This window comes from Gymnoscopelus braueri (genome assembly GCF_963280865.1).
Source record: "Gymnoscopelus braueri genome assembly, chromosome: 1".
Lineage (NCBI taxonomy): Eukaryota > Metazoa > Chordata > Actinopteri > Myctophiformes > Myctophidae > Gymnoscopelus > Gymnoscopelus braueri.
In genome coordinates this window covers 49,834,863-49,862,085 of record NC_137603.1, presented here as the reverse complement: position 1 = coordinate 49,862,085, position 27,223 = coordinate 49,834,863, and the positions used below count along the sequence as shown (strand labels likewise).

The 27,223-nt window shown below is 43.1% G+C and overlaps 1 protein-coding gene across 1 annotated transcript in view; it reads left to right on the top strand.

Moving 5' to 3' along the window:
- cep89 (centrosomal protein 89) overlaps positions 1–26,480 on the top strand; it is a 103,883-nt gene extending 77,403 nt beyond the window's left edge. The window contains exons 19-20 of the mRNA XM_080434862.1: positions 9,315–9,484; positions 24,999–26,480. Of these exons, the coding sequence (XP_080290988.1) occupies positions 9,315–9,484; positions 24,999–25,164 (336 nt within the window). The 3' untranslated portion in view covers positions 25,165–26,480. The remainder of the gene's footprint in view (positions 1–9,314; positions 9,485–24,998) is intronic.
- The last annotated feature ends 743 nt before the right edge of the window (positions 26,481–27,223 follow it).

Here is a 27,223-nt window from a genome sequence, read left to right as displayed (position 1 = left end):
CAATGTCTACACCAACGACCAGCCCCTACCAGAAGGATGCAGCAGGTTTATCTATGCAGATGACCTAGCCATGACAACGCAGCAGCATACCTTCCCAGAAGTTGAGTCAACCCTGGAACGAGGACTCTCAGATATGTCCGCATACTATCTTGAAAACCACCTGCGTCCAAACCCAGGGAAGACCCAAATCTGCAGCTTCCACCTTAAAAACAGGGAGGCGAAACGGGAGCTCAACGTAACCTGGGACGGAATAAGGCTCGAAAACCACCAGCACCCAGTCTACCTGGGAGTAACCCTTGACCGTACCCTCAGCTACAAGGAGCACATTCAGAAGACGAGAGCTAAAGTGTCCACAAGGAACAACCTTCTGCGCCAACTCACCAACTCAAAGTGGGGAGCTCACCCAAGTACGCTGCGTACAACGGCACTAGCCCTGTGCTTTTCCACCGCCGAATACGCCTGCCCAGCATGGTACAAATCAAGCCACTCTAGCAAAATAGACCCTATCCTCAACGAGACCTGCAGGATAGTTACTGGGTGCATCAAAACAACCCCCATACCCTGCCTTTATGCCCTCTCTGGCATCGCCCCCCCTGGCATCCGCAGAGCCGTCATCGCTAAAGCCGAGCGCACAAAGCAGGCCAATGACAACCGGCATTTACTCCATGAACACACTGCCCCCCAGAAACGGCTCAAGTCCAGGAGCAGCTTCCTGGATGCCACAGCAGAACTGGAGACCACACCACCTGCTGCCAGGATTACTGAGTGGCACAACCAATGGAACAGCCTGGGCAGCCAGACAACCCAGTGGACCGAGAGAGGCATCACCCCAGATGAATGTCTCGCTACTGGCCACGACCAACCTTGGACTGTCTGGAAAGCCCTGAACCGTCTGCGGGTCGGCGAAGGACGCTGCAAGGCATCCATGAAGAAATGGACGTTAACATCTTCTGATGCATGTGTGTGCGGTGAACCACAAACCATGGACCACATCATGAGCTGTAGCTACGCTCCACAATGTACTGGAGTTGACCTGGCCGAACCAAATGCAGCTGCACTAGCCTGCGCCAACCACTGGAAAGACGTGATATAGAAGATGGCCGGACACGAAGAAGAAGACAGGTCCGTTTCGGTTCAGGCCCGTTTTTTTTAGACCAGTGAAGAGCTCTAGTGTGAGTATCGTAGCCCAACATTTTGTTCCCACAGGAGCACAACTTTTGGATGGGCTTCTTCGACCTGCTGGCGGCAGGGGAAACGCTCATATCCGCTGCGTTCTGGGAGGATGGTGGTCTAGATATCGTAACATGGTCTGGCTTCTAAGGCTCAGACGTGGTGTTTTTATTTCGGTTTGGCTATCTCTGCTTTTATTTACTCACTCGAAATAATTTCGGGTGTTTTGTTGTTAGCTTTTGGGGCTTAACACAAGCTCTTCTCTAGAGCGAAAGTAGCTTTTGTAAGCTTACCCAAATCTTCGAGTGCTTAAACGGTAGCGCTTTGAGTCCAAGATCTGACACTCAATTCGAGCTGTTAAACTACGCGATGTCCGTCTGAGAGATAAGGTGAGAGTATGCTCTGTGATTAAGAGAAGGGAAGTTTGAATAACGTGGCTGGCATTCATCATCAGTGTTTATCAAGGCACACAGGGGGTGGTACTTGCTGATGACGCCAGCACGCAACCTTGTTCCAGCCAATAATGTATGCCTGGCTGGAGTGTATAATAATGCTTCTGTCATCACACCAGGGGGCGCTCTCCCATAAACGAATATTGAGCGAGTGATATGATAAAAGAACCACTGTTCTAAACCACTGTTTTCTGAAAAACTTACGTTGCTATATTGTATATATTTTCTAAAATCTAAAATGACACGGATGCTTTCCAGGTTTTAATGGGTTAAAGCTGCAATATTTTTTGTAGGCCGGAAAATATCTGCTGGATAACGAGTATTAATTGTCACAGCCTCTGGGCTTAGAAAAACCTTTTTTTCCCTGCAGCTCTCAGAGCCCAGACTCAGATTTGGGCTAAAAAACATTCTCCATTGCTGCTAAGAGGGTTGGAGTGTGTGTGTGTATTATTTTTGTCTCTTTGTGTTGTATTGCTCTTGTTAGCACAGTCTTGCAGACGATGCCAAACCAACATTTTGCTGCTTGTACCTGTATGAGTGAGTGACAAATAAACCCCTCTTGATTCTTGATTCTAATTCACAACAGCATTGTGGTGATCAGTTCTATATACATTATGCTTTATTGACATGGCAATATGAATCTATTGTGGACTTTACTAGTGCTTCTGAAACTAACTTCTAGTAAACATACAGTGGTAACTCTTGAAAAATTCAAACTAGGCGCTCGGGTGGCGCAGTGGTCAAGTCCCTGCTCACCAACATGGAGGTTGTGGGTTCTAATCCAACGCGGTGCATCCGGCTTTGTCGGGCGGTGATAGAAAACCCCATATTCTCTGTTTTCCTTTTAAAATGTAATATCCGTAATGAGCATTCATCATTAACAATATTTACTGTGTAGGTACAGTAGGTGTGTATTTCACAATGATTGCTTTAGCGGAATTAGGAGCTGTTCCTTCATCACTATGCAGCATCTTTTGAGTTTGAACACAGCCAACCTTAGAGCAGCACACAAAGTAAATGCTTTGAATAATGATGTTTCCCTGAGGTGTGAGTGGGCTACCTGAGAGCTGCTTCTTTTAAAATGCCAAATAGGGGAAATCTAAACACAAACCTGCTCCTCTCAGCAATACCTGTCTTCACTCATATAATCCCCTCTTTCTCTCTCTGTTGGAGGAGAGAGTTTTGTCCCTCAGGCTGTGATTATCATGCCTGGCCTTTCCTGTGCCTCTCCTCTACTGTCCTCTCATCTCCAATTTAGGCATTTTGCAGATGCTCCTACGCATGAGTAAACAACAAGGTAAAATAGTCACATACTAAGTAATACTATACTTACTATATACATACTATAAGACTGCTCAGGTTAAATGAATCACAACTACCGGGCGGGAATTGTCTGTCACCAAGTGGCTTTTAAATATTTTGAGTTTGATCAGCGGATGGAAATGGAATCAGTGACGAGAAGAAACGGGAGGACTGGGTCGCAGCCAGGCACAGGTGGGTCGTTGACCCGAGAGGAATTCCCTCCGAAGAAGCAGATAATGTGTTGACTGGCCCTAACTGATGGAGAAACAGACTGTGCCATATAACAAAATACAGAGCTGTTTTCAGAAACCCCAGATCATGTCTCATGCAGCCCCTGATCCTTGTAGTTCTGGGGCTTAAACCCTATTAAGCCTGTGCATTAAGGAGCCCGTGCTCATGAGCTGCTATCCTTCCATATTACTATAGGAACTCATATCCCTGGCCACTACCGCCCTAATCTGAGTTCCCAGAAGCTCCGCTCAACCCCTTCTGACCTCCTACCTGAGGTGATCAGAAGGATTATGAGATCAGACTTCAGCAGCATCTCTTGCAGAAGGTATATTAATATAACAGGTTTAACACGCATGCATGTACGCACTCACTCATGCACCAACGCACGCACGCACACGACCGCACCCGACACACTATGCTGGTGACCCCAGAACCCAGAACTGTACTAAATTATAGTAGAGTAGCAAAGTGTAAAAAGTAATGGACACATCAGAGCCAGTGAGATTAAAAGAGTTGCGTCATCTCCGTTCACTTCACTCCAAGGGGACAATTATTTTAGAGCAATGAAGGATCATGTAAAGAAAGAATATTCATTTAATATTATATTTAAAAAAACGAATTCACAATTGATTTGGAATTAGTTTCTGTGTACTCAGAGATAATAATAAGAATGCAGAGGTAGCGCTTGCCATCGAGCAACCAGTAGTTCCAAACATTGAATCCTCATAATGGGTGTTGATGAAGCAGGATGTGTTTCTGACCCGTCATTGACGCAACTCTTTCTATCTCAACGGCTCTCAATGGACACAGTGAAGTAGCTCAGCAGTGACATCATCCTCTGTGCTCATTGATACAGCACTTTCTGCCTCCCATAACGCTTTTCTCTGCCCATAGAGACAGTGCGCTGTCGACCACTGACGTAAATGAGAAACGAGAGTGGAGTTGGAGCAAGGTCAGCGCTACTCAACCCGCGGCCCGCGGGCCGCATGCGGCCCGATCGCAGCGTCTTGGCGGCCCCCTCATGGTCAAAAAAAAAAAAAAAAAAAAAAAAGTTGTTTTTTTTTTTTTTTAAGCACAGGATAAAAATATACATTTCCGTTCAAATATATGGGTTGCTAAAACATTTTTCAAAAAAACAGACAGACATACATACAGGTGCGTCAATTGTTACAGGTATAATCAGGGGTGCACATAACTGGTGCGCAGGTGCGCATGCGCACCCAAAATAAATAATGAGCACCACATCAGACGACGCGAGGCGCTTTTGCGTACCAACAGCTGGGACCGGAATTTCCAAGCTTTTATTTTTTAGCAAAACTAAAAAATAAAAGCCTGGAGATTTACTTCCTGAAGCCACACTCACACAATCACGCTAAAGCACGTGTCGGCCCCATGTACAGCCATAGGCGCAGGGGGACGCATGCTGTGATTGTGTGAGCCTCGCATCCTGACACACAGACAGGCTGCGACTCGCAGCCCGCTGCACGCAGCGGCTGTTAGAGGCACTCGTCACCGTTGATGAACGTACCGTAATGGTGCAAAATATGCCGTGAACGTCCCAAATTTGGCGGATAAAAGCAGCGCAGCACAGGGCACCAACCTTGGGGGGTTCACCAAACAGCGTGAGTGAAAAAAAAAACGGCGAAATTCGGCGGAATTTGGAAGCAGAGCGTCCTTTCCCCCCCCCCCCCCCCCCCCCCCCGTTGACAAAACTGTCCCGGTGGGCACCGTGCTGAAACCCCCCCCCCCCCGTTGACAAAACGGAACGGGACCATTTTCTTGTGTGTTACAAAATCGAAAAATCCAAAATAGGACCGTCATTTTTATGGCGGCCCCTTGGACTTTTGGCATTTTGCTGAGTGGCCCCTGAGCCATCTTAAGTTGAGTAGCCCTGGTCTAGGTCTACCTATCTAAGGCCAGATAGCATTCAGAACCTGTCGTCAGAAGGGCATAGCTCAGCATGGTTTAGCATAGCTCAGCATGGTTTAGCATAGCTCGGCATGGCGCTTTATGACGGCGCTAAATGTCACCGCCTCAGTTGGTCTGACACCAGCCGTCCCCTGTCTCCCTCTGGGGGGTGTTAAGGAGATTTAGAGAGCATGAGGAGCTGTCCTCATCACTGTAAACTGCTACTGAAGATTACATTTAGAATCAGAACAGGTTTATTGGCGGAATACATCCACACATACAGTAGGTAGTCTTGTCTTGGTACTGTAGGTTGCTCTCTGTGTTCACAACGAAAACACATGATATAAATACAAGTAAGAAGTACAAATGATACAACACATACAAAAGAAAATAAGAAATACAAATGTCAAAACAAAATAATTAAGAAATACGATCACAGATGGTAGAGATTAATTAGTGTCTCTATGATAAAGTGACATTGTCTCAATTAAGGGCATGTCCAATGTCCATGGTAAACACTAGGAGTGTAAATCACAAGCTGAATCATATTAAAATACCACACTGATTCTTAAATAACAATTCAATATTTTCCTTATTACACATTTTCCACAATAACAATGTGATTTGATGAAGTATGATCAGTATGAGAGATCATCTTTTGTTGGCTAACACATTAATGTTCCATTTATATCCGCTCACAAACAAACAAAATAAGCTGTAACAATTTTATTGACGATTAATTTTTTGTCAGCTGTATTAATGATCCTCTAGCTAATTAAAGCATAGTCGGGTCATTAATCATTTAAAAAGTCTAAAAAGAATGAAAGAGACACTGTCAACTTGTTTATAGCGTTCTATTTTGCTATTAGAGACACTATAAATCAAAGGGGACATTATAAATGCCTGCCCGAAAATAATGTTGGCATGGCATGTTAAGATCTCTTGCTTATTAGCTGTACTCGAACAGGGTGTTCCACAAGTGTATACAATATCCAGCTGGGAGGAAATAGTAGTCAGCCAGGGACCTGGGACCTGGGGCGGAGCCAGGGCAGGGCGGTATGACGGGTTGGTGAACAGGGGTCTTCCAAAATGGCTAAAACCAGGGTAAGTTGCCATCCGGTACAACTCCCACTGCCACCTGCCACTCCATAGTCGTGCCACATGGCAGTATGTCACCTGGCAATATGTAGTGGCAGGTGATACTGCCAGATACCACTTTGGAACAGCATTCCAGTCATTCTATTAGGTTACGTGTGATCATCTTTTGCTACAGCTTGTAAAAATGTAATTTTTTATTCGCTGTAAAGGATTTGGCTGCATTTGTCTTTGTGTATCCAATCGAGGGTAGTTATATTATACTTATATGTGCCAAGGTGGTTGGATGAAATTTGTAGTTACAGAACAATGTAGTTAGAACACAAATCGATGTCCTTTAACCAGAGTCCCCCTGGGATCAATACTTGGCCCCCTCCATTTTTCACTCTACACACCAAATCTCTGAAAATAGCCAATCTACAAGTTCACAACGCGTTGCATTTAGCTATTTCTGCTATTTTGGCCGAATGTAATGTTTGCCCCCAATCAAATACTGTCAAAGTACAGTTCTCCGCACTTCCATGCCTTCTCTTTGCTGGACCCTGGTTCTGCCAAGCTGGGTTGCCATTCTGTGAAAATATGTGGCTTGGCCCGGACCGGTACCTTGCTGGCTCCAATGTAGCCTGTCAGTATATCGCGCGTTCGAGTCCCGTTCCCGACTATCTTTACTGCATGTCTTAACGCACCTTAACCTTAACGTCCATTGTCTATCATGCACAGTATAAGTATAACATGCACAGTATACAATACATTGCTGCTATGCTCAGGCACCTTAGTTTAGTTTATTTAGTTTTTATTATCTCAGGTAATTTGTAAATATGTAGATAACTTGTCTGGCCTTCTGTTGCTCTCTTGTTTTGATCTCCTTCCCACTTACCCCCCACCCTCTTCTTCTCCCCCCCCCTCTTCTTTCTATGGAAACTAACGTTGCGATGGGAACGATGTACAAAAAAGAATTTCACCCACTCTTTTACCTTGTAAACCTGTGATGTGACAATAAAACTGATTCTGATTCTGATTCTGATGTCTCTCCCCATCTCTCTCTCCCTGTTTCCTGTCCATCTCCACTATACCTATAAATAAAGGCAGAAAAGCCCCCTCCCCCCCCCAAAAAAAAAAGAAAAGAAAAGAAAAAAAGAAATCTGTGGCTTGAGGAACAATCTGTGGACCACTGCAAATGAAAAGGTAGTCCTACTGGGATTTCACGGTAGTGTAGGGCCTTGCCATTACCTAACCATTCTGTGAAATGTCAGCCGAGCACATACAGTTTGACATGGTGTATTCCATAAGCAGAGCTGTTGCTCATTGAGCCAGTTCAGCCCACTTTGCCAATTTCACTGCGCTGATTAGTCAGCTGCTGTATAACCTCTAGGGAATATACATTTTTTTGGCCGCAGGCCAATAGGTGGAAATAGGGGACTGCTTAGATACTGCTGGACAGAGCGGGACAGGATGTAGTAAGTGTTGCATTGAGAGCCAGTCTGTGGTTGATTTGTGATTGTGAACACACAATCAAAGAGCTTGAACAGTAATCCTATGTCCGGTACGTAAATACAAAACAACAATTGGTGAGGAGGATGACTGTGGCTAGTACACCTTTGTCTTCCACTTTACAATGTCTAGGAGACCTGCAATGGCATTTGAAACATGGCTGGAGATGTTCAAAAACGACCTACTTGTGATTTATGTGAAAGGAGCCAACTGGCCTGATACCTGAAAGCCAGCTATACTACTGCACAGTGTCGAAACCGAGTATTTTCTACACCTTGACTGAAACAGATTTTTATGATCATACCGTGGCTGCTCTGCAAACATTTTCTTTCAATGTCAGAGAGACATAAGTTTCACCAATAAGCTCAGAGATAGGTTGAAACAATACACAATACACCTCTGTGCTACGTGCAAGATATACTACAAGACCAAATTGTGGAAAATGTCTTTCATTCCATTAATCTTTTATTGCCCACGATCTACTGACAACAATACATGCCCCCACCCCCCCCCACACACACACGCACGCACGCACACACACACACACACACACACACACACACACACACACACACACACACACACACACACCACACACACACACACACACACACACACACACACACACACACACACACACACACACAGAGTAGTGTTTCAATACATGTCCTTGCAATCCCACCCCCGGCTCTTTCTCCTGTGTTATCTCAGTCCTTTCAAACGATATATCCGCCACCACCTGTATGCACTCAGTGTGTGTGTGTGTGTGTGTGTGTGTGTGTGTGTGTGTGTGTACTGTGTACGCGTACGCATGCGTGCTCGTGCGTGCACACAAGTGATTGTGGATGCTAACCTTGCGTCAGTGAGTGCGTCTCCTCTCCTCCACTCGTCTCCGTAGCGATGTTCAAGTAAACACTTCCTTCTCAGCGCAGCATAGATACACATCCATACACCAGCATACTGTGTGTGTGTGTGTGTGTGTGTGTGTGTGTGTGTGTGTGTGTGTGTGTGTGTGTGTGTGTGTGTGTGTGTGTGTGTGTGTGTGTCCAGGTCTGTCCAACAGCTAGTTCAGGGACATCCTGTACTTGCTCTGTGTCTAATATGTGTTGGATGTAGGCTTAAGACCGAATGTCTCTGTCCTCCTCTTGGTCTCGCACTGTGACAGTCTAAGAGGTGGACATAGGACTTACGATGTGATGAGCAGAGGTATGCCTCTGTCTGTTTGTCCTCTGTTTATCCTCCTGTTGTCTCTCTGTCCGTTTTATGTCTTCTCATGATAGTGGCTGGATGCGCAGAGACAAGCGCGATGGACACAAAAACACGTCAAACAGCCTTGTCTCTAGTGCGTCCTCCTCTTCTCCTCTCCCTCTGCCCGTCTGTCCTTTTTTATTTTGCCCCTTTTAACCGCTGGAGACATAAATATTTAAGCCGTAAGCTCCCTGGGTTCCAACAGTTGCATGTCTCCGTTCGTCTGTCCTCCACTTCCGTCTGTCTGTCTGTCTTTCTGTCTGTCCTTCTCTCATCATCTCCTGACTATAACAGTTGGTAGTTCTAAGTTGCTGCGTGTGAAGCTGTGGTATCGCTCCGTTGAATCACTGCTGTGTCTCTTCTTGTCTGCACCCCCGCTCCCCTCCCTCTCCTCTCCCCACCGGTGTCCTCCTGCAGCTGTACCGGCGGCAGGCAACGTCCAGCGTGGGAGCACTGGACCAGCGTCTGAGGCAGCAAGAGGAGGACTTCACCGGGAGAGCAGCCTCCTATCAGAGAGAGATAGAACACCTCCACGCGCTACTGGGAGACGGACAGGACTCTCTGCAACTCCTGCTGCAGCAGAAACGGTAGAATGGGGGGGTGGGGGGCTGTGTGTATGTGTGTGTGTGTGTGTGTGTGTGTGTGTGTGTGTATGTGTGATAGCGAGGAGGAAGGGAGAGAAGAGATGGAAAAGAGGGTGTGTGTGTCTGTGTACACACTGAGGGAGGCAGAGAGAGTGATGGAGAGAGCAGTGGAGTGTGTGCGCGCGCGTGTGTGTGTGTGTGTGTGAGAGAGAGAGAGAGTGAGAGAGAGAGAGAGCAACGAAGTCAGAGTGTGTGTGTGTGTGTGTGTGTGTGTGTGTGTGTGTGTGTGTGTGTGTGTGTGTGTGTGTGTGTGTGTGTGTGTGTGTGTGTGTGTGTGTGTGTGTGTGTGTGTGTGTGTGTGTGTGTGTGTGTGTGTGTGTGTGTGTGCGCGTGTGTGCGTGTGTGTGTGAGGAAGAGAGGCAGATATGCAGAGCTGGTCACAGTGACACTGATAACACAAACCAATTACAGGCTACTGAGAGGAGAGAGAGTCAAACGACTGGTGCTGCAGATAGACCCGTTTGATGCTCTTCTCCCCACTCTCTCCAGGTCAGCAGTGTAAACAGTGCAACTTGTGTTGCAGAGCAACAGAAGAATTTCACTTCCAGCTGTATTGTACATTGTAAAATCCTGAAAGTAAAGTAAAGTCCTATTTATATACGTAATGCTGCGGTTCTCTGTTTAAAATTTAACTGAGCGGTTCGCCATCCACTGACATCCATTAATGTCTGTGTCCTGGAGTTATCCCCTCCCCGGCAGTGAATCCAGCTGGTGTTGCTCGCCAAAAACAGCCCGTTGTGAACCTGTAGAGTGTAGATCATCCATTTTTCTCAGGCGACACCATCAGATTAATAAATTAACATAATGATTAAAAGTTATAAGTTGTTATTTCTAACCAAACAGCTGCAACAAAGTCCTCCATGACTGCATGGGACTCTTGTCAGCGTTGTAAGCATAATATCCTTAAATCCTTATGCAGAGATTAAAGGCTGTTTTATTGTCGTAAGCTAAACGCCAAGACTACACAATATGACCACACATTTCACTGCAACAGAACACACAGTATCACACAACTGAACACATTGCTTTGCTCTACACTGCCCTCTACTGGTGGAATGGATTTTTTTAATCCGGAATGGCAAATTGACTATATTTTACAGCAACACTGCACTTACAGTTACATACATTATAGTCGCACCTAGGAGCAAGTCTTCTACTTGGCCACTGGAAGCTGACCAGCACAACCACATACTTTTAATGTTGACCACTGGAAGCTGCCCAGTACAACCTCATTCTTCTACTGTTGACCACTGCACAGCTTCTTAAGGCACCGATATTGGCCCGACTCTTCCGCTGAAGGCGTTGGAAAGCGTCTCCTACCGACAACCTGTTGTAGATAGCGCCATGTCGTCGGGTCGGGACTAGAAGATTATTGTCGATGAACAACCGAGCAGGTTCGGTCATTGGACCGACCGGTAGAGCCGTCGATAGCCGTGGGTTAGTGAAGAGGGGGGTAAAGGTTTGCTCCGAGCTGCAGTCCGAGCTGGCTCCAGTGTTGCCAGATTCTGTGAGTGAAACAACCAGGTCTATGAAAACAAGCCCAAAAGAAGCGACCAGTTTCACCACTTGAGCCCTATTACATCAGCTATTTTCTAAAACAATCTTGAAAGCAAGCCCAAATAAGCAACTACACTTCAGAAACAAGCCCAAACAAAAGCAACCCAAAACTATGAATATTTACAAGGGACTTTACAGGAAAACAAGCCAAAAGTCGCTCATAATAAGCAGACCTGGCAACACTGGCAGGATCTTGCAGACCAGTGCTGCCAGCTGCAACGCATGCGCACAACAATGTGCGCATCGGCCAACCGTTTGTGCTGAACTAAATGCCAACTTTTGCCAACAGACTACCATTCTGTAGTCTGTTGTAGTCTGAAGTAGTCTGTTTGGTGGAGAGTCACCTTTAGGAGTAGTTGGGGGTCCCATACCTTGCTCAAGGGTAAGGTGTGGCAGCTGTTGCAGAATAAGGGAGTGTTTCTCGTTCTCATTTCCCCAAACAGATTTCAACAGCTGGGAAAATTCAGGATTCAAATCAACAATTTCTTATCACAAACCTAACAAACCTAAACCTGTTCTCCTCCCGCTGTCTCTCCCTGTTGCTCTCTCTCTTCTTCTTTGTAGTCTGTCCATCTGTCCTGCAGTCCCAGTAGCCTGGCATGGCCAGACTAATATCACTGAGTAGACATTAGTCTGGAATCTATGCGTGGAACCTGCATTTCAAAGGGGCGGATAAAAAAGAAATGCCTCTGGTGATACACCGGCCCCATATTTGCATACTGCTGCCCCACAACTTCGGGGCAGGGAAATCCGATCACAACCGAGAGGGGCCAGACTAATCTGGCAAGGTCAATTTTTTTTCTCGCACTGGCAAATTCGTCTGGTTTCCAGGCTACACTCACAGCATCCTGAGTTCCCAGTATCGCCTCAGGAATGGCTCTCACCTCATTTCCTGGAGCTCAGCTTTCAGGAGCTTATTTTATTCCCCTTAAGGCAATGCCTTCTCTTCTCTTCTCTTCTCTTCTCTTCTCTTCTCTTCTCTTCTCTTCTCTTCTCTTCTCTTCTCTTCTCTTCTCTTCTCTTCTCTTCTGTTGAACCTTTTCAAAATGCTGATGTTCACTTATGTTAAACACACACACACACACACACACACACACACACACACACACACACACACACACACACACACACACACACCCCTATGAATTATGGATTATGTATTAATACAGATAGATGCTTTTACTGATGTAGGATTTAAAACTTCCTCTGGTTTCATACAGTGTCAACCTGAGTCTATCGACAGACGGGTGAAATGATGACTATAGTCCCAGATTCTCATAAGGTGGCATACCCATTTCCTGTTCTGGTTCAGTGTTACATAGCTTAGTTTGATTGGCTCAGCAGCAGACTTGAACAGGAATAATAATAATAATAATAAAGCTTATTTGTATAGCACCTTTCATGACATGAAATGCAGCTCAAAGTACTTTACAGAGCAGTTTGGAACATATCTAGGCAGGCAGTCATAGAGGTAGGAAGGTGCCAAAAAAAACAAAAGTGTGGATCAACGCAACATTTCTAAGATGAAAGAAGGCAATCTTGGTAACATCAACGTCAATGACACCGTTCTGAGTTTCCCATTAAAATCTATTGCCAAGCCAATCAAATGAACCAGAACCGGAAAAGGGTATGCCACCTTCTGTGACTACAGTTATGCACAGAGCCTATTATGAGGCGGAGGAGGGGACTAAGTGCTGGGTAATCACGACGAGGCATCTTCAATGCACCTTGGCATATTTTGTACAACTCTACTGGAGGGAACACAGTATAAATTCTCTCATTTGGTGTCACATTAAACCTTGAAGTGACAGCAAATGCCCTGTGAATGGGGGAATTGTCATCCCACTCCTATTCATGATAGAAATGTTTCATCATAGGATAATGGTGATCCGTTGTGAATGGATATACAGAATATCTAAAGTGGATATGAGGCTGTGTTTTAGGCCACGTTTAGATCATTTGGATGATGAGTTGCCATTGTTTATGCATCTTCCAACCTGTAGAATGTTAACACGCAGTGGCTCAAAAAAATTCAGGGCAAATTCAAAACCCCCCCCCAAAAATCCTTCCAGTTGCGAGCCAACTTTTAGGGTTCGGGACCAATTATTTTCAATTGAAACACTCTGAACTGGATCTAAATTAGGCAGAGAGAAAAGAACGGAACCAGTTCCATACCGGTGGAAAAGAGGTATTGGTGTAATCGGCAAGAGAATGCAGTCGCCCACTTGTGAAGAATATGGGGAAGATTGACAAATGACCATGTAATTGTTTCCCCACATCTTGTGAAGTGCTGACTAAGGCTGCACGATATATTGAAAATGTACCTTCATCGAGGTATCATCATGCGCGATATACGTATCGCGGGAGACAGCATTTATCGAGGTAAATGGCATATTATTATGTCTAGTTGCCGATTGAGCAATCCCATCGGTGAAGCACGTATAAATCAAGTTGAGCACAGCTGCTCCTCCCCACCCCTCTTCTCACACACCGCATCTGCACTGGCAACGAGCGAGCATTCTGCCGGCGATATCGCACAAAAAACTGTCCTGATATTGAGCGTCGGCCATGGCGTTGCGACGTAGCCTGAAATCAGAACTATTAAATTGATAAAGTATAGGAGCGGAATTGTGGAAAGGAATAAGCTACAATGCGGCGCACGCGCGCACACACACACACACACACACACACACACACACACACACACACACACACACACACACACACACACACACACACATACACACACACGCGGCAGAGACTCTGCTGGTCATCAAATTATTGTCTCAGGAATGCGACAAAAACAAAACAATTCAAGGCTTCATGGGGTGTGTAATTGATAGAAAAAAGGAATTTTACATTTTCATGACATGTATCCCACATTTTCAGGACAATTACCGAATAAGCAATAAATAAATAGCGGAGCTTTTTTTCACTCACCGTAGCCTGCTGTTTGATGGTGGTCGTTTGAAATTTAGGCTATAAATATGAAGTAATGAGGGTCTCAGTATACCGTTCAGAACAATCCTCAAATATGAAGAACTATGTGAGGGTGCAGTAGCCGATGTGTTGTTGTCCGTCCACTATATTTGAAAATCCAATATCCTTCAGTCTAAATAAAACGACTGACAATCAAAATATGTATTCCAGGAACAAGCACAAAGCACTTATTTTTAACTCTGACAAAGCAGCGTGCAAATCTCAACCAGACAATGGAAACAAGCCCCTCTAGGGCTTTTTGTGTCCTTTTAACAACCATAGTAAAATCTTACCTCTGTAGGCTACTGTTTACAAAGCTGTTAATATTCAATCAATCAAAAAAAACAAAAACAATAAAAAGTGTTTGGGGGAGGGACACGGCCGCGAAACCTCGCTCAAATAGAGACTGTGCCAGCGAAACCAAGCTGTTGCTGTTGTCATCTCGAATTGACCAAACTGAAATCCACGTGGGTTGCTTTTAGATTAGAGAAGCGATCTCTCGGTGGATTTTCTTTTTCAACCCAAATGAGCATGTAACAGTAGGTTAATGATGGCTCGTTAAGTGCCTGTATGCGCATTTTCACTTCAAGTTGCAAACAAACAGTTTTATTAGGGGAACATTTAAAAGCGGGGAGAAGGAAGATCAAACATTCAATATAAATTCTTCCCAGACTGATTATTTTCGATGGGGTTTTTAGAGTCCAAGCACGAGCCTCTAGTTTGTCTAAGCAAGAACAGAAAGAACTATTAGTTCTGTGAAGTCTCATATCAGCTTTTTAAGCCATAATGCTGCAGTGTGTATCGCTTACCGACCAATGCTACATCTGTCCTCTAAGGGAATGAGCTCAAACTGAGGAGAGATCCAGCAACATTAGTAGCCCTGGGCTGATTGGACCACAGCTGTCAGGACTCTGCCAATCACACCCCATGTGTCATCATCACATCAAGTTGACAGGCACATATACCTTCCATCAACCATCCAGTGTTCAGCACTGTCCTTGGTGCTGAAATCTATCCTCATAGTCCGGCAGCCAAAGGGCCCTTTTTGGCTGAAGTGGCAAATTTGGTCTATAGTTTTTTTTATTGACCCAAAATATTCTCTATATACATACATTTATGAGACCACCTGCTGTACAGCTGTCAGCATTGAGCAATTGTTTTTATAGGGAGTTATATGTGACCATAGTACCTGTTTTGTTTGTTTTGGAATTTTTGTTTATTGAAATGTAATCTATAGGCCTAGTGTATGATATTCAACTTTGTTGCTAAGAGTTTAGTGTTGAGCAAGTAGCATAATTAGCGTAATTAACCATTACCAAATTTGCCACCCCACCTCAGCGGCTACCGGACTATCAGCCCTCTGATCGCCTTGGTTGCCAGCCTCATCGGGCCCCAAGCAATACTCCACAATCTCTGTAGACCTACAGGTGTTTTTTGCACCACTGAACTCTCAATTGTGCATTTGAATGATGAGGGGGTTTGCACGGCAACCCTGCTATAATATTCCTCCCTTTGTAGTTGTCAATGGACTGTTCTTTCTTACAGTGTGGTCAGTCACATCCTGTGTTGACATTCTCAGTCGCCTGACAAAGTGTTTTGTCGTTTTTCCTTGCATATTGCACTAGTTCATTTGTGCAATATGCATTTGTGCTAAGGACCCCCTCGAAAATAAGATGATGCATCTCAAGGGGTTTATCCTTCTAAAAAAAGGTTTTATATATATATATATATATATATATATATATATATATATATATATATATATATATGTATATGTATATATATATATATATATATATATGTATATATGTGTATATATATACACACACACTAGTGCACGAGCATCAGTGATGAATGTATCACGGTTCCTGTTGACACACTAGCCAGTACAGCAGTCTTTGTGACTGAAGCTCTTGCCATCCATTCCACAATTGCAAACCCTCTCTCATACAGTAGTCGGTCGCATAGTTTGTTTCTGTTTCCATCTTGATCCATAATCGTGATGTAAGCTGGACCCCATTAACATTTTACTGAATTTTGCATTTGTTATTTCTCCGTTCATTTATTCAGTTTTTGTTTTCCTTCATCTTTCTGTCCATGTATTTGTTTATGTTGAGCGGGGTTGTCATACACAGTCTGCCATGATGAGAAGAGAAGTGTGGTTGCCATGGTTTTATGAGCGATTCAGAAACACACGTAACTCTCTCGCACACGCACACGCACACACACATGCACATGCACACGCACACTGTACCACAACAATAGAAGACAGATTGCACTGGTCAGCGTCCAAGTATGAATGTGTGCACCTGTGTCATTGTGAAACATGTTGCTGCTGCTAACATCATTGGTATGGATAATTGAAGTTTAAAAACAAAGTTCAGAAAAAAGAACTGAGGAAGTAAATGAAAACACAATGGCACCTTATTTGACTACCCAGCTGCAGGAAGCCAGGTACAGTAAAGTCCGAGATTACGGGTGCATTTGGTTGGATTTTGTACGCTCTCAGAGTTAAATTAACACTTTAACAGAGCTGGTTTAAACTGTTCAAAATTCACATCTCTTTAGACGTGAGGATATCTTTGACTGAGAAGCAGCAGGTTGTGATGAATATTCATGGTAGACTCTCAGGGTTTCCTCTCAACAGTCTGTTGCAGTGCTTCTCAAACTTTTTATTGTCAAGGACCCTCATAACTCTGAGAGTGTACAAATGGAACCAAATGGACCCGTCCATTTGGTTCCATTTGTACACTCTCAGATTTACAGGCCTGTAAGCGTACATTCGGAACCCCCTCAAGGGGACTCGTTGAGGGTCCCTGGACCCTACTTTGAGAACCACTGGTCTGTTGAACAGCGCTCCCCTGTTCCCCCGACTCGGCACTCGATCGATTCACCAGGCCTGCTATCGCCTTGGCGATTTCCCCCTGGGGCTCTCTCCCATGGCGGGTTCTGTAAGACTATGTCGTATAGGTCTGTTGTTGGTATCTTACTCATTTACCTACAATCCAAGATTTACCATCAATTGTGCTGATCATTGCAAATAAAGGCACTACCTGATCGTACATACAGTAAACTGTAAAATCCTGGAGTGTTCATTTAATTCTGAAAGTGTACAAATGTAACCAAATGGACCTGTATGTTTTTTCTGTGTAGAAGTACAGATTGCTGCACCACACAAACCATTACGTCTCCATATCTTACAATAAATAGACGAAAAAGAAAAGAAGATCCCACGTCAAGTGAGCATTAATGGCATTAGGGAATGTTTTATCGATAGTACATATAAAATTTCCAAGCCTGTATCTAGGCTGAAGCTAGCAGCTAACGTGGCGTGGTGCGTGCACTGTGACAGAGTGGGCATCCATGGTCCAGTCATGTTGGGTCGATACTGATGTCTTTATGAGAGGCACAAAACCAATCCTGTCCCAAATGGTTTTTATCTGTCTGGTGTCAAATAACTTCCCATGTGCTCCCTGGACCAGCCAAGCCAATAGCATTCTCTGCCTCCTTGCCAGCGCGACCAATCACAACTAATGACAGCCAATCCTCTTTTTCCTGGGTGATCCTGTCATTCAGCCTGTTATCATTGCTGAAGGGTGGAAAACGTGTATGTCAAAAACTATTCCTTTTGTATTATTATATAAAAAAACTAAATTAAAATAGTGAAAATAGCCGATCTACAATTCAATGCAACGCGTTGTGAGCTTGTAGATCTGCTATTTTCACTGCTTTTTGCGACTCTTGTAAGAGTCTTAAATTCACAAAAAAAACATAAAAAGTTGACATATGAAGATACAAGGTTTCTGCCCGACAGCGACAGCAACAATGCAATATACAAAGTCAATGGACTGAATCCCATCTATCATGACCTGTCACCAACTCTCTCTATTAGATGGTCCCATGGTGAAAGAAATACATAATCAGCTATGTTGAATTCTTAAGAAATTGGAAGACTTTTCGAAAATGTGTTAAAAATGTGTCTAAAATGTGTTTTATTAAAAGAAAAGTTACTAACTTTTGACCCTGCAAATATATGTTAGACAGCGGCATAGATCAGTCATTCTGTTATGTGAAACTTTGAGGTGCTAAAATTTCTATCATAACTGATAAGCTAATGGGAACAATGGTTGAAATAAAACGTATCTTATGCTTATCCTATCTAGTGTCTGAGCTCTGGGAAAGGTCTGTTACAAGTGGAATTTATTCATAGAGCATAGCGTTAGTTCTGGCAGGACATGATAGTCAAGCTTGCCTCTGAGCAGCTGATTCTTGCCAAGCCCACGCCTATCATCTACAGTAATGCTCAGCTGTCAATGTGCCATCGTATTTATAATTGCTTCGTTTTTCCTATTCCTCCTACTCACAAGCTCTCACTAAACCCACCTCCACCCCATGCCCTTCCTTTTTATGCACATCTGATCTTATCAATGGCATTGTCTGATGTTATTGTTGCTGGTGCTCTGTTCTGTAGTACCCGGCGGGTTGCTCTTCCATGTGCATGGAAGGGCAGGGAGATCCCAGAACAGATACATGACGGCAAACATAATGAGTGGTTGAATATTGCAATTAAATCAACAGTTTGAGTATGCAATTTAAACGTTTCATTTTGATGAAAGTGGTCCTGACATAATTATTATTGCCTAAACAGCAGGCGTTCTGTGACTCAGCTCCTGCCAGTACGTTGTCACTTACTGGATTGGAAGAAAATATCCTGTCTGATGCTTTAGCATCCATGCAGTATAATTTAAGTATTTAACGTGCTTCACCAACCACACACAACTGCCCTAAAGAGCTCATTAAGGCCACCAAGAGACAGCAGACAATGATCAACACCCATATAAGACGATGTATTCAGCTGAAAGAGTGTGCGTGAGTGTGTGTGTGTGTGTGTGTGTGTGTGTGTGTGTGTGTGTGTGTGTGAGAGAGAGAGAGAGAGCGAGAGACAGACAGACAGACAGACAGACGGACACAAAGAGAGAAAGTGGGTCAGTGTGGTTTAGGGAGAGAAAATGATATACATATGGAAAAAAAGCAATAAAAAGCAAAGCGACAGCCAAAGATAGAGGTGAGGTATGAGGAGAGTGAAGAGGGGCTGTCACTGCATATGACAATAAACATACCAGAGGTACAGTATGATACCAATATCAGTGATTGATTAGATAAGAGTGCGCTGTCTTCTCAGAATGTGTGCCTTATCAGCTCTCTATCTCATTTGCCTCTCTAAAATGCAATAGAATAGGTGTGGAAAATACAGTACAATATTACCAGAAATTTCCAACGAGCAACATGATCGTACGGCAAAGTACGAATTATTATTTTTCTCTTACTACATACTCTACTATGCCATCCACAGACATCCATACAGACATATAGACATACAAATGCACATACACACATCCGGCTATAGGATCAACTCCTATAGTCGGTCGTTGTGGCTGTGCTGCTGTTGTTGCTGCCCAAGTGGCTGGCACATAGCTTCAGATGTTGTAGTTGTTAAATATGTAATAATTTATTACATAATAACACTACTGTACATTTTTAAAAAGAGGCAGAAATAAAATGTGATTTTCATTATTGTTACGCACAGATTGTGCTTCACAAGTTAATTAGTAGATTGTCACAGTTGACATGAGAATTCACCTTTTGAGCAATACCTGGTGTTGCGTAGCCAGACTACAATTCCACAATCTCCAAACGCTATATAGAGTATGGAACTATACCTCCCGAAACCGGAGAAAGGAAGCTGTCATCTCTTTGTCATTTACGTTCATTTTGAAATATCTTTAAAACATATTTTTGAATACCAATTTCTGATCAGCACAGCAGCAAGCTATTATGCTTCGACTAATTTGATTTAAGGAAGGCGGGACATCCGCTTTTTCCCCGGGATCGTTTTCAGCGCTTCCTTTGCTCAGACTGTATGAGGGAACATTATGGGAGGCGACAGTCTGGCTCGAGATACTAGGCAGTACCGGTTAGTATGGTGGGTGTGGTTACCTGATTGGTGTCAGTGAGCTGCCTGATTAAAGCAGATTGGCAACAGCTGCTCAGGTTAATTCAGTGGGGATTCAGATTGAATACTATTATACTGTGTGCTTGGATGTCGCTGAGGAATTCATGTTCATTGTTTTCTTTGTTAGTTTAAGTATTTTTAGGATGCTATTCTACAAAAAAGAATGAACTCTTTTCTAAGTGTGCAAGCTTGCAGCTGGAAAGCTTACAGCTTGGGCTGAGAACCATGCAAGTAGAGCACGCCTTACAAGTAATCTTGTTCGCATTTGCTAAATGTGCTGACCAGTTGAATTAACTTTGTTCACTGCTGGAAGTTGCTGTTTATGCCTAGTATAGATGAGTTTTAATTCTATATGTTTTCATTAATAATTCATAATAACAGAGCCTTTGCCTGTGATTTTATCAACTAATTAAACCTTCCTCTTCGCCTCCTCTGGCTACATAATGTCAGGCATGACAAAGGCCTAACATTATGCATGCTGTTTTTTTATTAATGGTGATGTATGCAAAACCAGATACCAGCTTCCACATATTTTGTGCATTTACAGTACAAACTTCTAGTTAATATTTGATCTGGGAAAAGGATGCCAGCTTTTTGTTTTGACAACTTAATTCAACTAGACAGGTTCCCGTCGGGCACCGGCCTATGGAACAATGCAAGTAGGGAATGCATTCCTCACCTGGTTTTGCAATACCCGTTGCACCTGTATGTCTGTCTGTGTCCTTTTCATGCCTATGTATGAAGATCTCTGTATGAGTATACAGTAGGCCTAGTATGCCCATCCTACCGACTTCACGCCGGGCACCGCATTCCCTCGGGTACTTGGCGATACATGCGCCGAGTTTGAAGTCGATTGGTCGAACGGTTCTTATAGTAGGATGAATGTGGCGTGGCGGCCGATGCTGCACTTTGCCTGCATGGAATGTATGAATTACACAAATGATTACAAGTTGAATCAATTAAAAGTTTGATCATTTTAATAGACTTCTTCTTGCACTCAAATTTTATTTTATGAGAGACTTGGCAGGCGTATTGGACTGCATCATCCCTTCTTGGAGAAGCTCTTTCTCTCTTATCTCACAATCTTCACTCTCTCCCTCACTTTATGTTCTGTATGCAGCATAATCCATTAGTCAAGTCCATTTTATTTACATAGCACCAAATCACAGTAGAAGTTGTTATGACACTAAATATAGAGCAGGTTGGGACCATACTCTTATGGAGACCCACCAATTCTGCCATGAGCAAGAGCTCGGCGGCGGTGGCAACGAAAAACTCGCCTTATGAGACCTCGAACAGAACCTGACTCTGGGTGCGTGGCCAACCGGCCATCTACCTTGACCGGTTGCTTCGAAGGATTTGGTTTGGTCAATATTTTTGAAAGGGGGGCACTGAGTTAACAGTAAATAATAATAATACAATGGAATCCCTGGCCTATTTTAAGGCTATGCAATTCTACTTATAACTTCTTTCCCCCCTCCTGGAAGTAGGCTAATAATCACATTCTAAAAGTCCAGCTGAATGTAACATTTTAAGTGGGTGTGGGGGCGGTAAAGGACCGGGATATTGGATAGGCCTGGTGGCAGCATGCACAAGAAATATGCCACTGATCGGCCTAGTAGTTTACAAGATTAGCTGCAGACAGACACACAAATGCAAGAATCTTCTGGCAGAGATTAATGATGTCCGAAGAAGGCCTGTGCAGTGGGCTTACATTATTCTCGCCTGCTGTTGTTGCCTTCATCACAGTGTCATAGCAGGATAAGCACAGCTGCAGCTAATACAATTAATCATGGGTAGTTTATTTTATGTGTACCAATTAGCAAGCATTGACAATACTTTTACCTGCAGTATTGCTAATGCTTTCTCTTTGACATACCTAAATTAAACAGATTCATTATAAATGTTATTAGCTGCAGGCAGCTGTCTACCGCGTGAAAGTCAGAAATGGCCTTGTTGTACACCATGAGATTCTGAAGACAACTCCTCTCTTTTTGGCTCTCGGGGTGCTCCTTCCATTCCGACATCTCACCACTCCGACTAGTGGCTTCCGCGTGCGGTTATGGTTAGGGTTAGGGTTAGGTATAGGGTTCGTCAACGTCGGAAAGGCGACATGTCGGAAAGGAGAAATGCACCCTTGGCTCTCATGCTGTTTGTACGTAGACACATCCATGCGTCTGAATGGTGTGTCTGAGCTGAGGTCTGTGTGTGATTTTATCTTTCATCTTGTCATCTTCACCCTTGCGCTTTGGACATGTTTATTTTTTTCATTTCAGTCGTGTTGTGGGTCACTCACGGTTAACTCAATGGCTTCAGTAGAGAAGCTTTGTTGATGGACACACATTGTACATACTGGCTACATAGTGGCTACTGAATGGGATAAAACACCCTTCCCCCAACCACTTATCTGTAGGACAGACAGTTAGTGCTGTTTGTCTCTGTAGGACAGTGGTCCTTCAGTAGCTACAGTAGTGTCTGGGCTTTGCTTGGCTGCTCCAGTGACAGATCTTCAATCTTCTTATCGTTTGTATTTATTATGTTATTGTCGGTAATCTCTCCTCATGTGGTCTCTCCTTACAAAGGTCTGAGATCTCTCTAGGATAGACATCCTATAGACACAGGAATATTGTCTGACCACTATGGCTCTGTCTGAACCTTTTACTGCTTCCTGCAGTGCAGACAACAAAATAACCTTGTTTTGTTGCCCTTTTTCTATGGGATTAGGAAACTGATCCTGTTCTGTAGTGTAAACATCATTTTGCATCTTGGGATCCACATGGGAACGCCTATGACATATCTATTATGTATGGATCCATATTTGGGCAAGGTTTCAGCCCAGTTGACTTCCATTATAAAATGTGAGTTAAATATTTCTGAAAATATAAAACATTATGTGTAAAAAAAACATTAGTGGAGGTACTTCTGTGGCCAACTGGCAGCGTGCATACCAAGATTAGCACTGATAGGTCCAGCGGTTTGCGAGATTAGCTCCGGACAGACACACAGACAGACCTCTCATAGATGGCTAGCCTCCTGCAGAGGCATGCCATGAAAATGAATAAGGGTTTTAAAAGATTTTGTGGAACTACATCCAACACAAATATTTACTTTATTGTTTTCAGTGATTTCAGTGAGTTATTTGTTGAGATGAATTCTGTGTTTTCAAGATGTATGAATAAATGAATGAGTAAATAAATAAACAGACAAATAATTAAGTAAGTAAATTATTAGTAATAGCCCATAGCAAGACATTTAATGAGAGTCATGCCAACTTGAATGCAGTTTAACATTAAAGGGCAAGACCACTTTGGTAGAGGTTTGGGTTGTGTAGTTACCTTGCCATGATGTAACTCCAAAGGTGGGCAAGAAATAAAAAAATATTGCTCCATTGATTAGAAATTGATAATTCAAAATATGTTCCGCATTGACTTACATTGTACGGTAAAACAGCTCTCAAAGTCACTCTTTTAGCACATAAACGAATGCAAACAAAGTTGATTCAGACAATATAGAACATCACCAAACCCAGTACTGTTTTTTTTTTTAAATAAAAATGTCAACTTCCTGTTGATTTTGCCATTTTTAATAAGTAGAAAACCTGGACTGGATCCGCGGATCCGGATCCAGATCTTCAAATAGTAAAATCAACAGGAAGTTGACATTTTTATTAAAAAAAAAACAGTACTGGGTTTGGTGATGCTCTATATTGCCTGAATCAGCTATGTTTGGGTTCATTTATGTGCTAAAAGAGTGACTTTGAGAGCTGTTTTACCGTACAATGTAAGTCAATGAGGAGCAATTATCAATTTCTAATCAATGGAGCAATTATTTTTTATTTCTTGCCCACCTTTGGGGTTACATCATGGCAGGTAACTACACAACCCAAACCTCTACCAAAGTGGTCTTACCCTTTAAAGCCATAGAACGTCAGTTTAGAGCAATGCAAACATTGAATTTCAGATTATTTTAGAGCCATGTACACATGAATTTCAGTTTAACATTCAGTTTAAACGAGTAATGCAAGACTCTGAACTATAAGGTGGAGGCTGGGGAGGTGATGGCAAGCTTCATATCAGCAGCTGTGTGTGGCAGCAATTGAAAAGCAGAGATCCAGTGTAGTAGGGAGCCATATTTTAACAGACTACCTTGTTGAGGGAATGAGGTGTGATTGGTGTGCAAAAAAGCGTGGCTGATTAAAAGCAATCAGCAGACTGACAGCTGATGATTTGTGTGCCCTGCATGAACCAACGCGATGCTTTTTATTCCACCTATTTTAAGGACAGGTCCAAAGGTCCCATTCACTTTCACCAGACAAATGAGATAAAATGATCCAGGTGTACTCAACACACAATATGTAACATCAATGTGATTCTAATCTTGCTGATACAAAACTGAAGCTTATTATACAGTTGACACTCATTTTAAGTCTATATATGGATAAGAGTGGGATATACTGTAGTACTGTATGGCTGGAATGGAAGTTGCAAGTGTTCACACAAGTAAAGTATACCAGACAATTTCCCTGTAGAGGAGATGGTACACTTCAATGAAGTGCTAGAGTATTCTGAGATGCCTGGCCTCTCCAGAGATTTCAGACTTAAAAGTCTCTCTTCACCTCTCAATCAATGTTTTTCTCTCTTTCACTATCTCTAACTCTCCATCTCTCTGTTCCAAATGATAACCTTTTCCTCTCCTCTCCCCATCTCTCATTTAGTCTCTTCTCATTTCTCCACTCATATCCTCTCCTTCTAATCTCTCCTCCTGGTAAATTAGTCTCTTTTTTTCTCTGTAGCTTTCTCATTAATCGAATCCATCTCATCCACAAGCTAAACGTACTTGTCTCTTGTCCTCTTCCCTCCTTAACTTCCCGTCCCTTCCCTTCTTGTTATCCTCTTCTCTCATCTCCAGGTCAGTGGAGGAGGAGTTGGAGGTGGTTTGGCAGGCAGCGACCAGGGAGAACCAGACCATCAAGGAGACTCTGTTAGAGTGCGGCCCCAACAGGATGCTCCTCTGCCCGGCTTTTCCCTCCCCTAGCCAGCCCTCATGGGCCCCAGAAGAGGAAGAGGAGGCGTGATACCCCCCCCCCCCTCCTCATGTCCACCCGCTCCTCCCAGAAAGCTTAAGGTCTCTATCCTCCTATATCTCCTGGCCCCTTGCCCTCCAGCGAAGCACCAAGTTTGATTTGAACTCCGACCGACACAGAATAACTCATCTGACAAGAGAAAAAGAATTGACAGAGAAAACCATCCCTTACATATTTGAGTTCAAGAAGTAAACACTATGGAGCCATAACCCCAGCCACTCCATCCAGTCATACTCACTTCTTTAAGAGTTTAGAAACTTCCCTCCAAGAAGAAGACCTGAAACAACCTCAAGAATAATATCTACCCTGCCTGCTGAAGTGCCCATGAGCAAAGCATCAGTCCCCAACAAGCTCTGACGGGTGTTGTTTTGTGATGTGACCCTGTGCTTACATTTCTATGTGGAACAAACAGACATAATATCTATGATGGCATTCTGGATGGCAAAGTCCCTGACTTAGTGGGTCACTTTAATAGCAAGAAATGGACACGTCTTCAGAGCTAACGCTCCTTCATCAGAGTAAACTGCACTGAAACATGTATGCTTTGTACAGTATTATACATGTTAACATATCATCGCTGTGGGACAGAAACCTTGTATCTCTATACTTTTTTATCTTTTTTAATTAGTGAATGCCCTAATTTATACTTTGTCGTATTACAGTGTTGTGGAAAAAGAAAAGAAAAAGAAATCGTTCTGCTATCTTTGCTACTATTGGAACATTTTATTTGTTTTATTTTTATGTTCGCCTATAATGACATACTGTACCCAAAATAGGGACATTGTCTGTCTGTGGGTTTTTATAAATATTCAACCAATGATAAGTACTAACAAGAGCTTGTGACTAAATAATGACTATATTGGATCCATTGGAATAAGGGTTATTTCCTGAAAAGTAACGGTTTTAGACATACATGGTTTCTGCCCGACAGCGACGATATACCGGTTAAATGCAGTGCTTTGCCAAAGTAACAGGTGCTACAGTTGGAAGTCGTTTCTCTTTTTGATCTTCAGATTTAATGCTAGCTGTCAACATAGGACAGATTGGTTTAGGCCTGTCTCCTCCGTAGGGCTGATGGTGTGTGTTTGGGACAGCTGTGGTCACAGAGGTCTGTGTTTCACATGTTACCGCTCAGTGTTAATCAAAGGGAAGCCAATTAGACCAAGAGACATTTTAAGGCACTTTTCAATTCTGGATTGAGCTTTAGCTGCAATACTGTCAAAAGCAGGAATTTTCTCTGTATATTCTTATTCCTCTTAATATTTCTATTTCTATTTTAAGCTCAACCAGATTGAATTTTCTGTATGTGTGTTAGGCTTTATTTAACTGACTTGAAAGACAATCACCTTCGAGATGCCATAGCTGTTCTTTTGTGAATAATAAAATATTGTGTTTATCTTCTTCGTAGAAGTTTTATTGCGAAGCTTTTCTTCATTACCCACACTCAGTGAGCTGTTGTCTATCCAGGGAAAGTGGACTGAACATGAGTGTTCTTTTACAGCCACAGCCATTGTCACTGTAATGAATAAACTGTACACTTTTAACCTCTGTACAAACAACAATTTTCTTGGACCCCCCCCCCTCCATGACATCACATGGCATCATTATACCTCTAAGACATTATTGACCCTCTATGATGTCACTGTCCGTTAACCACATGAACCCCAACGTCCCTATTCTGGGGGCGAACATTCAGTGAAAATAGCAGATCTTACGAGCTCACGGCTTGTAGATCAGTGGTTTGTAGAGAACAGATTTGGTGTAGAGGGAAAAGAGGAGGGGGCCAAGTATAGACCCCTGTATAGGGACCCTGGTCAATTAAGTAAATTATATTAAGTGGTTAATGCCATTGCCCCTGTCACGCTATAACATACTATATAACATACATAATAATGTACATGCACGGTACATCATTATAATAATGTTCTAATCATGTATATTTACTTTAAAACATTTACATATATATATATATATATATATATATATATATATATATATATATATATATATATATTTTAACATTTTGGACAAAATAGCCAATTTTGCATCG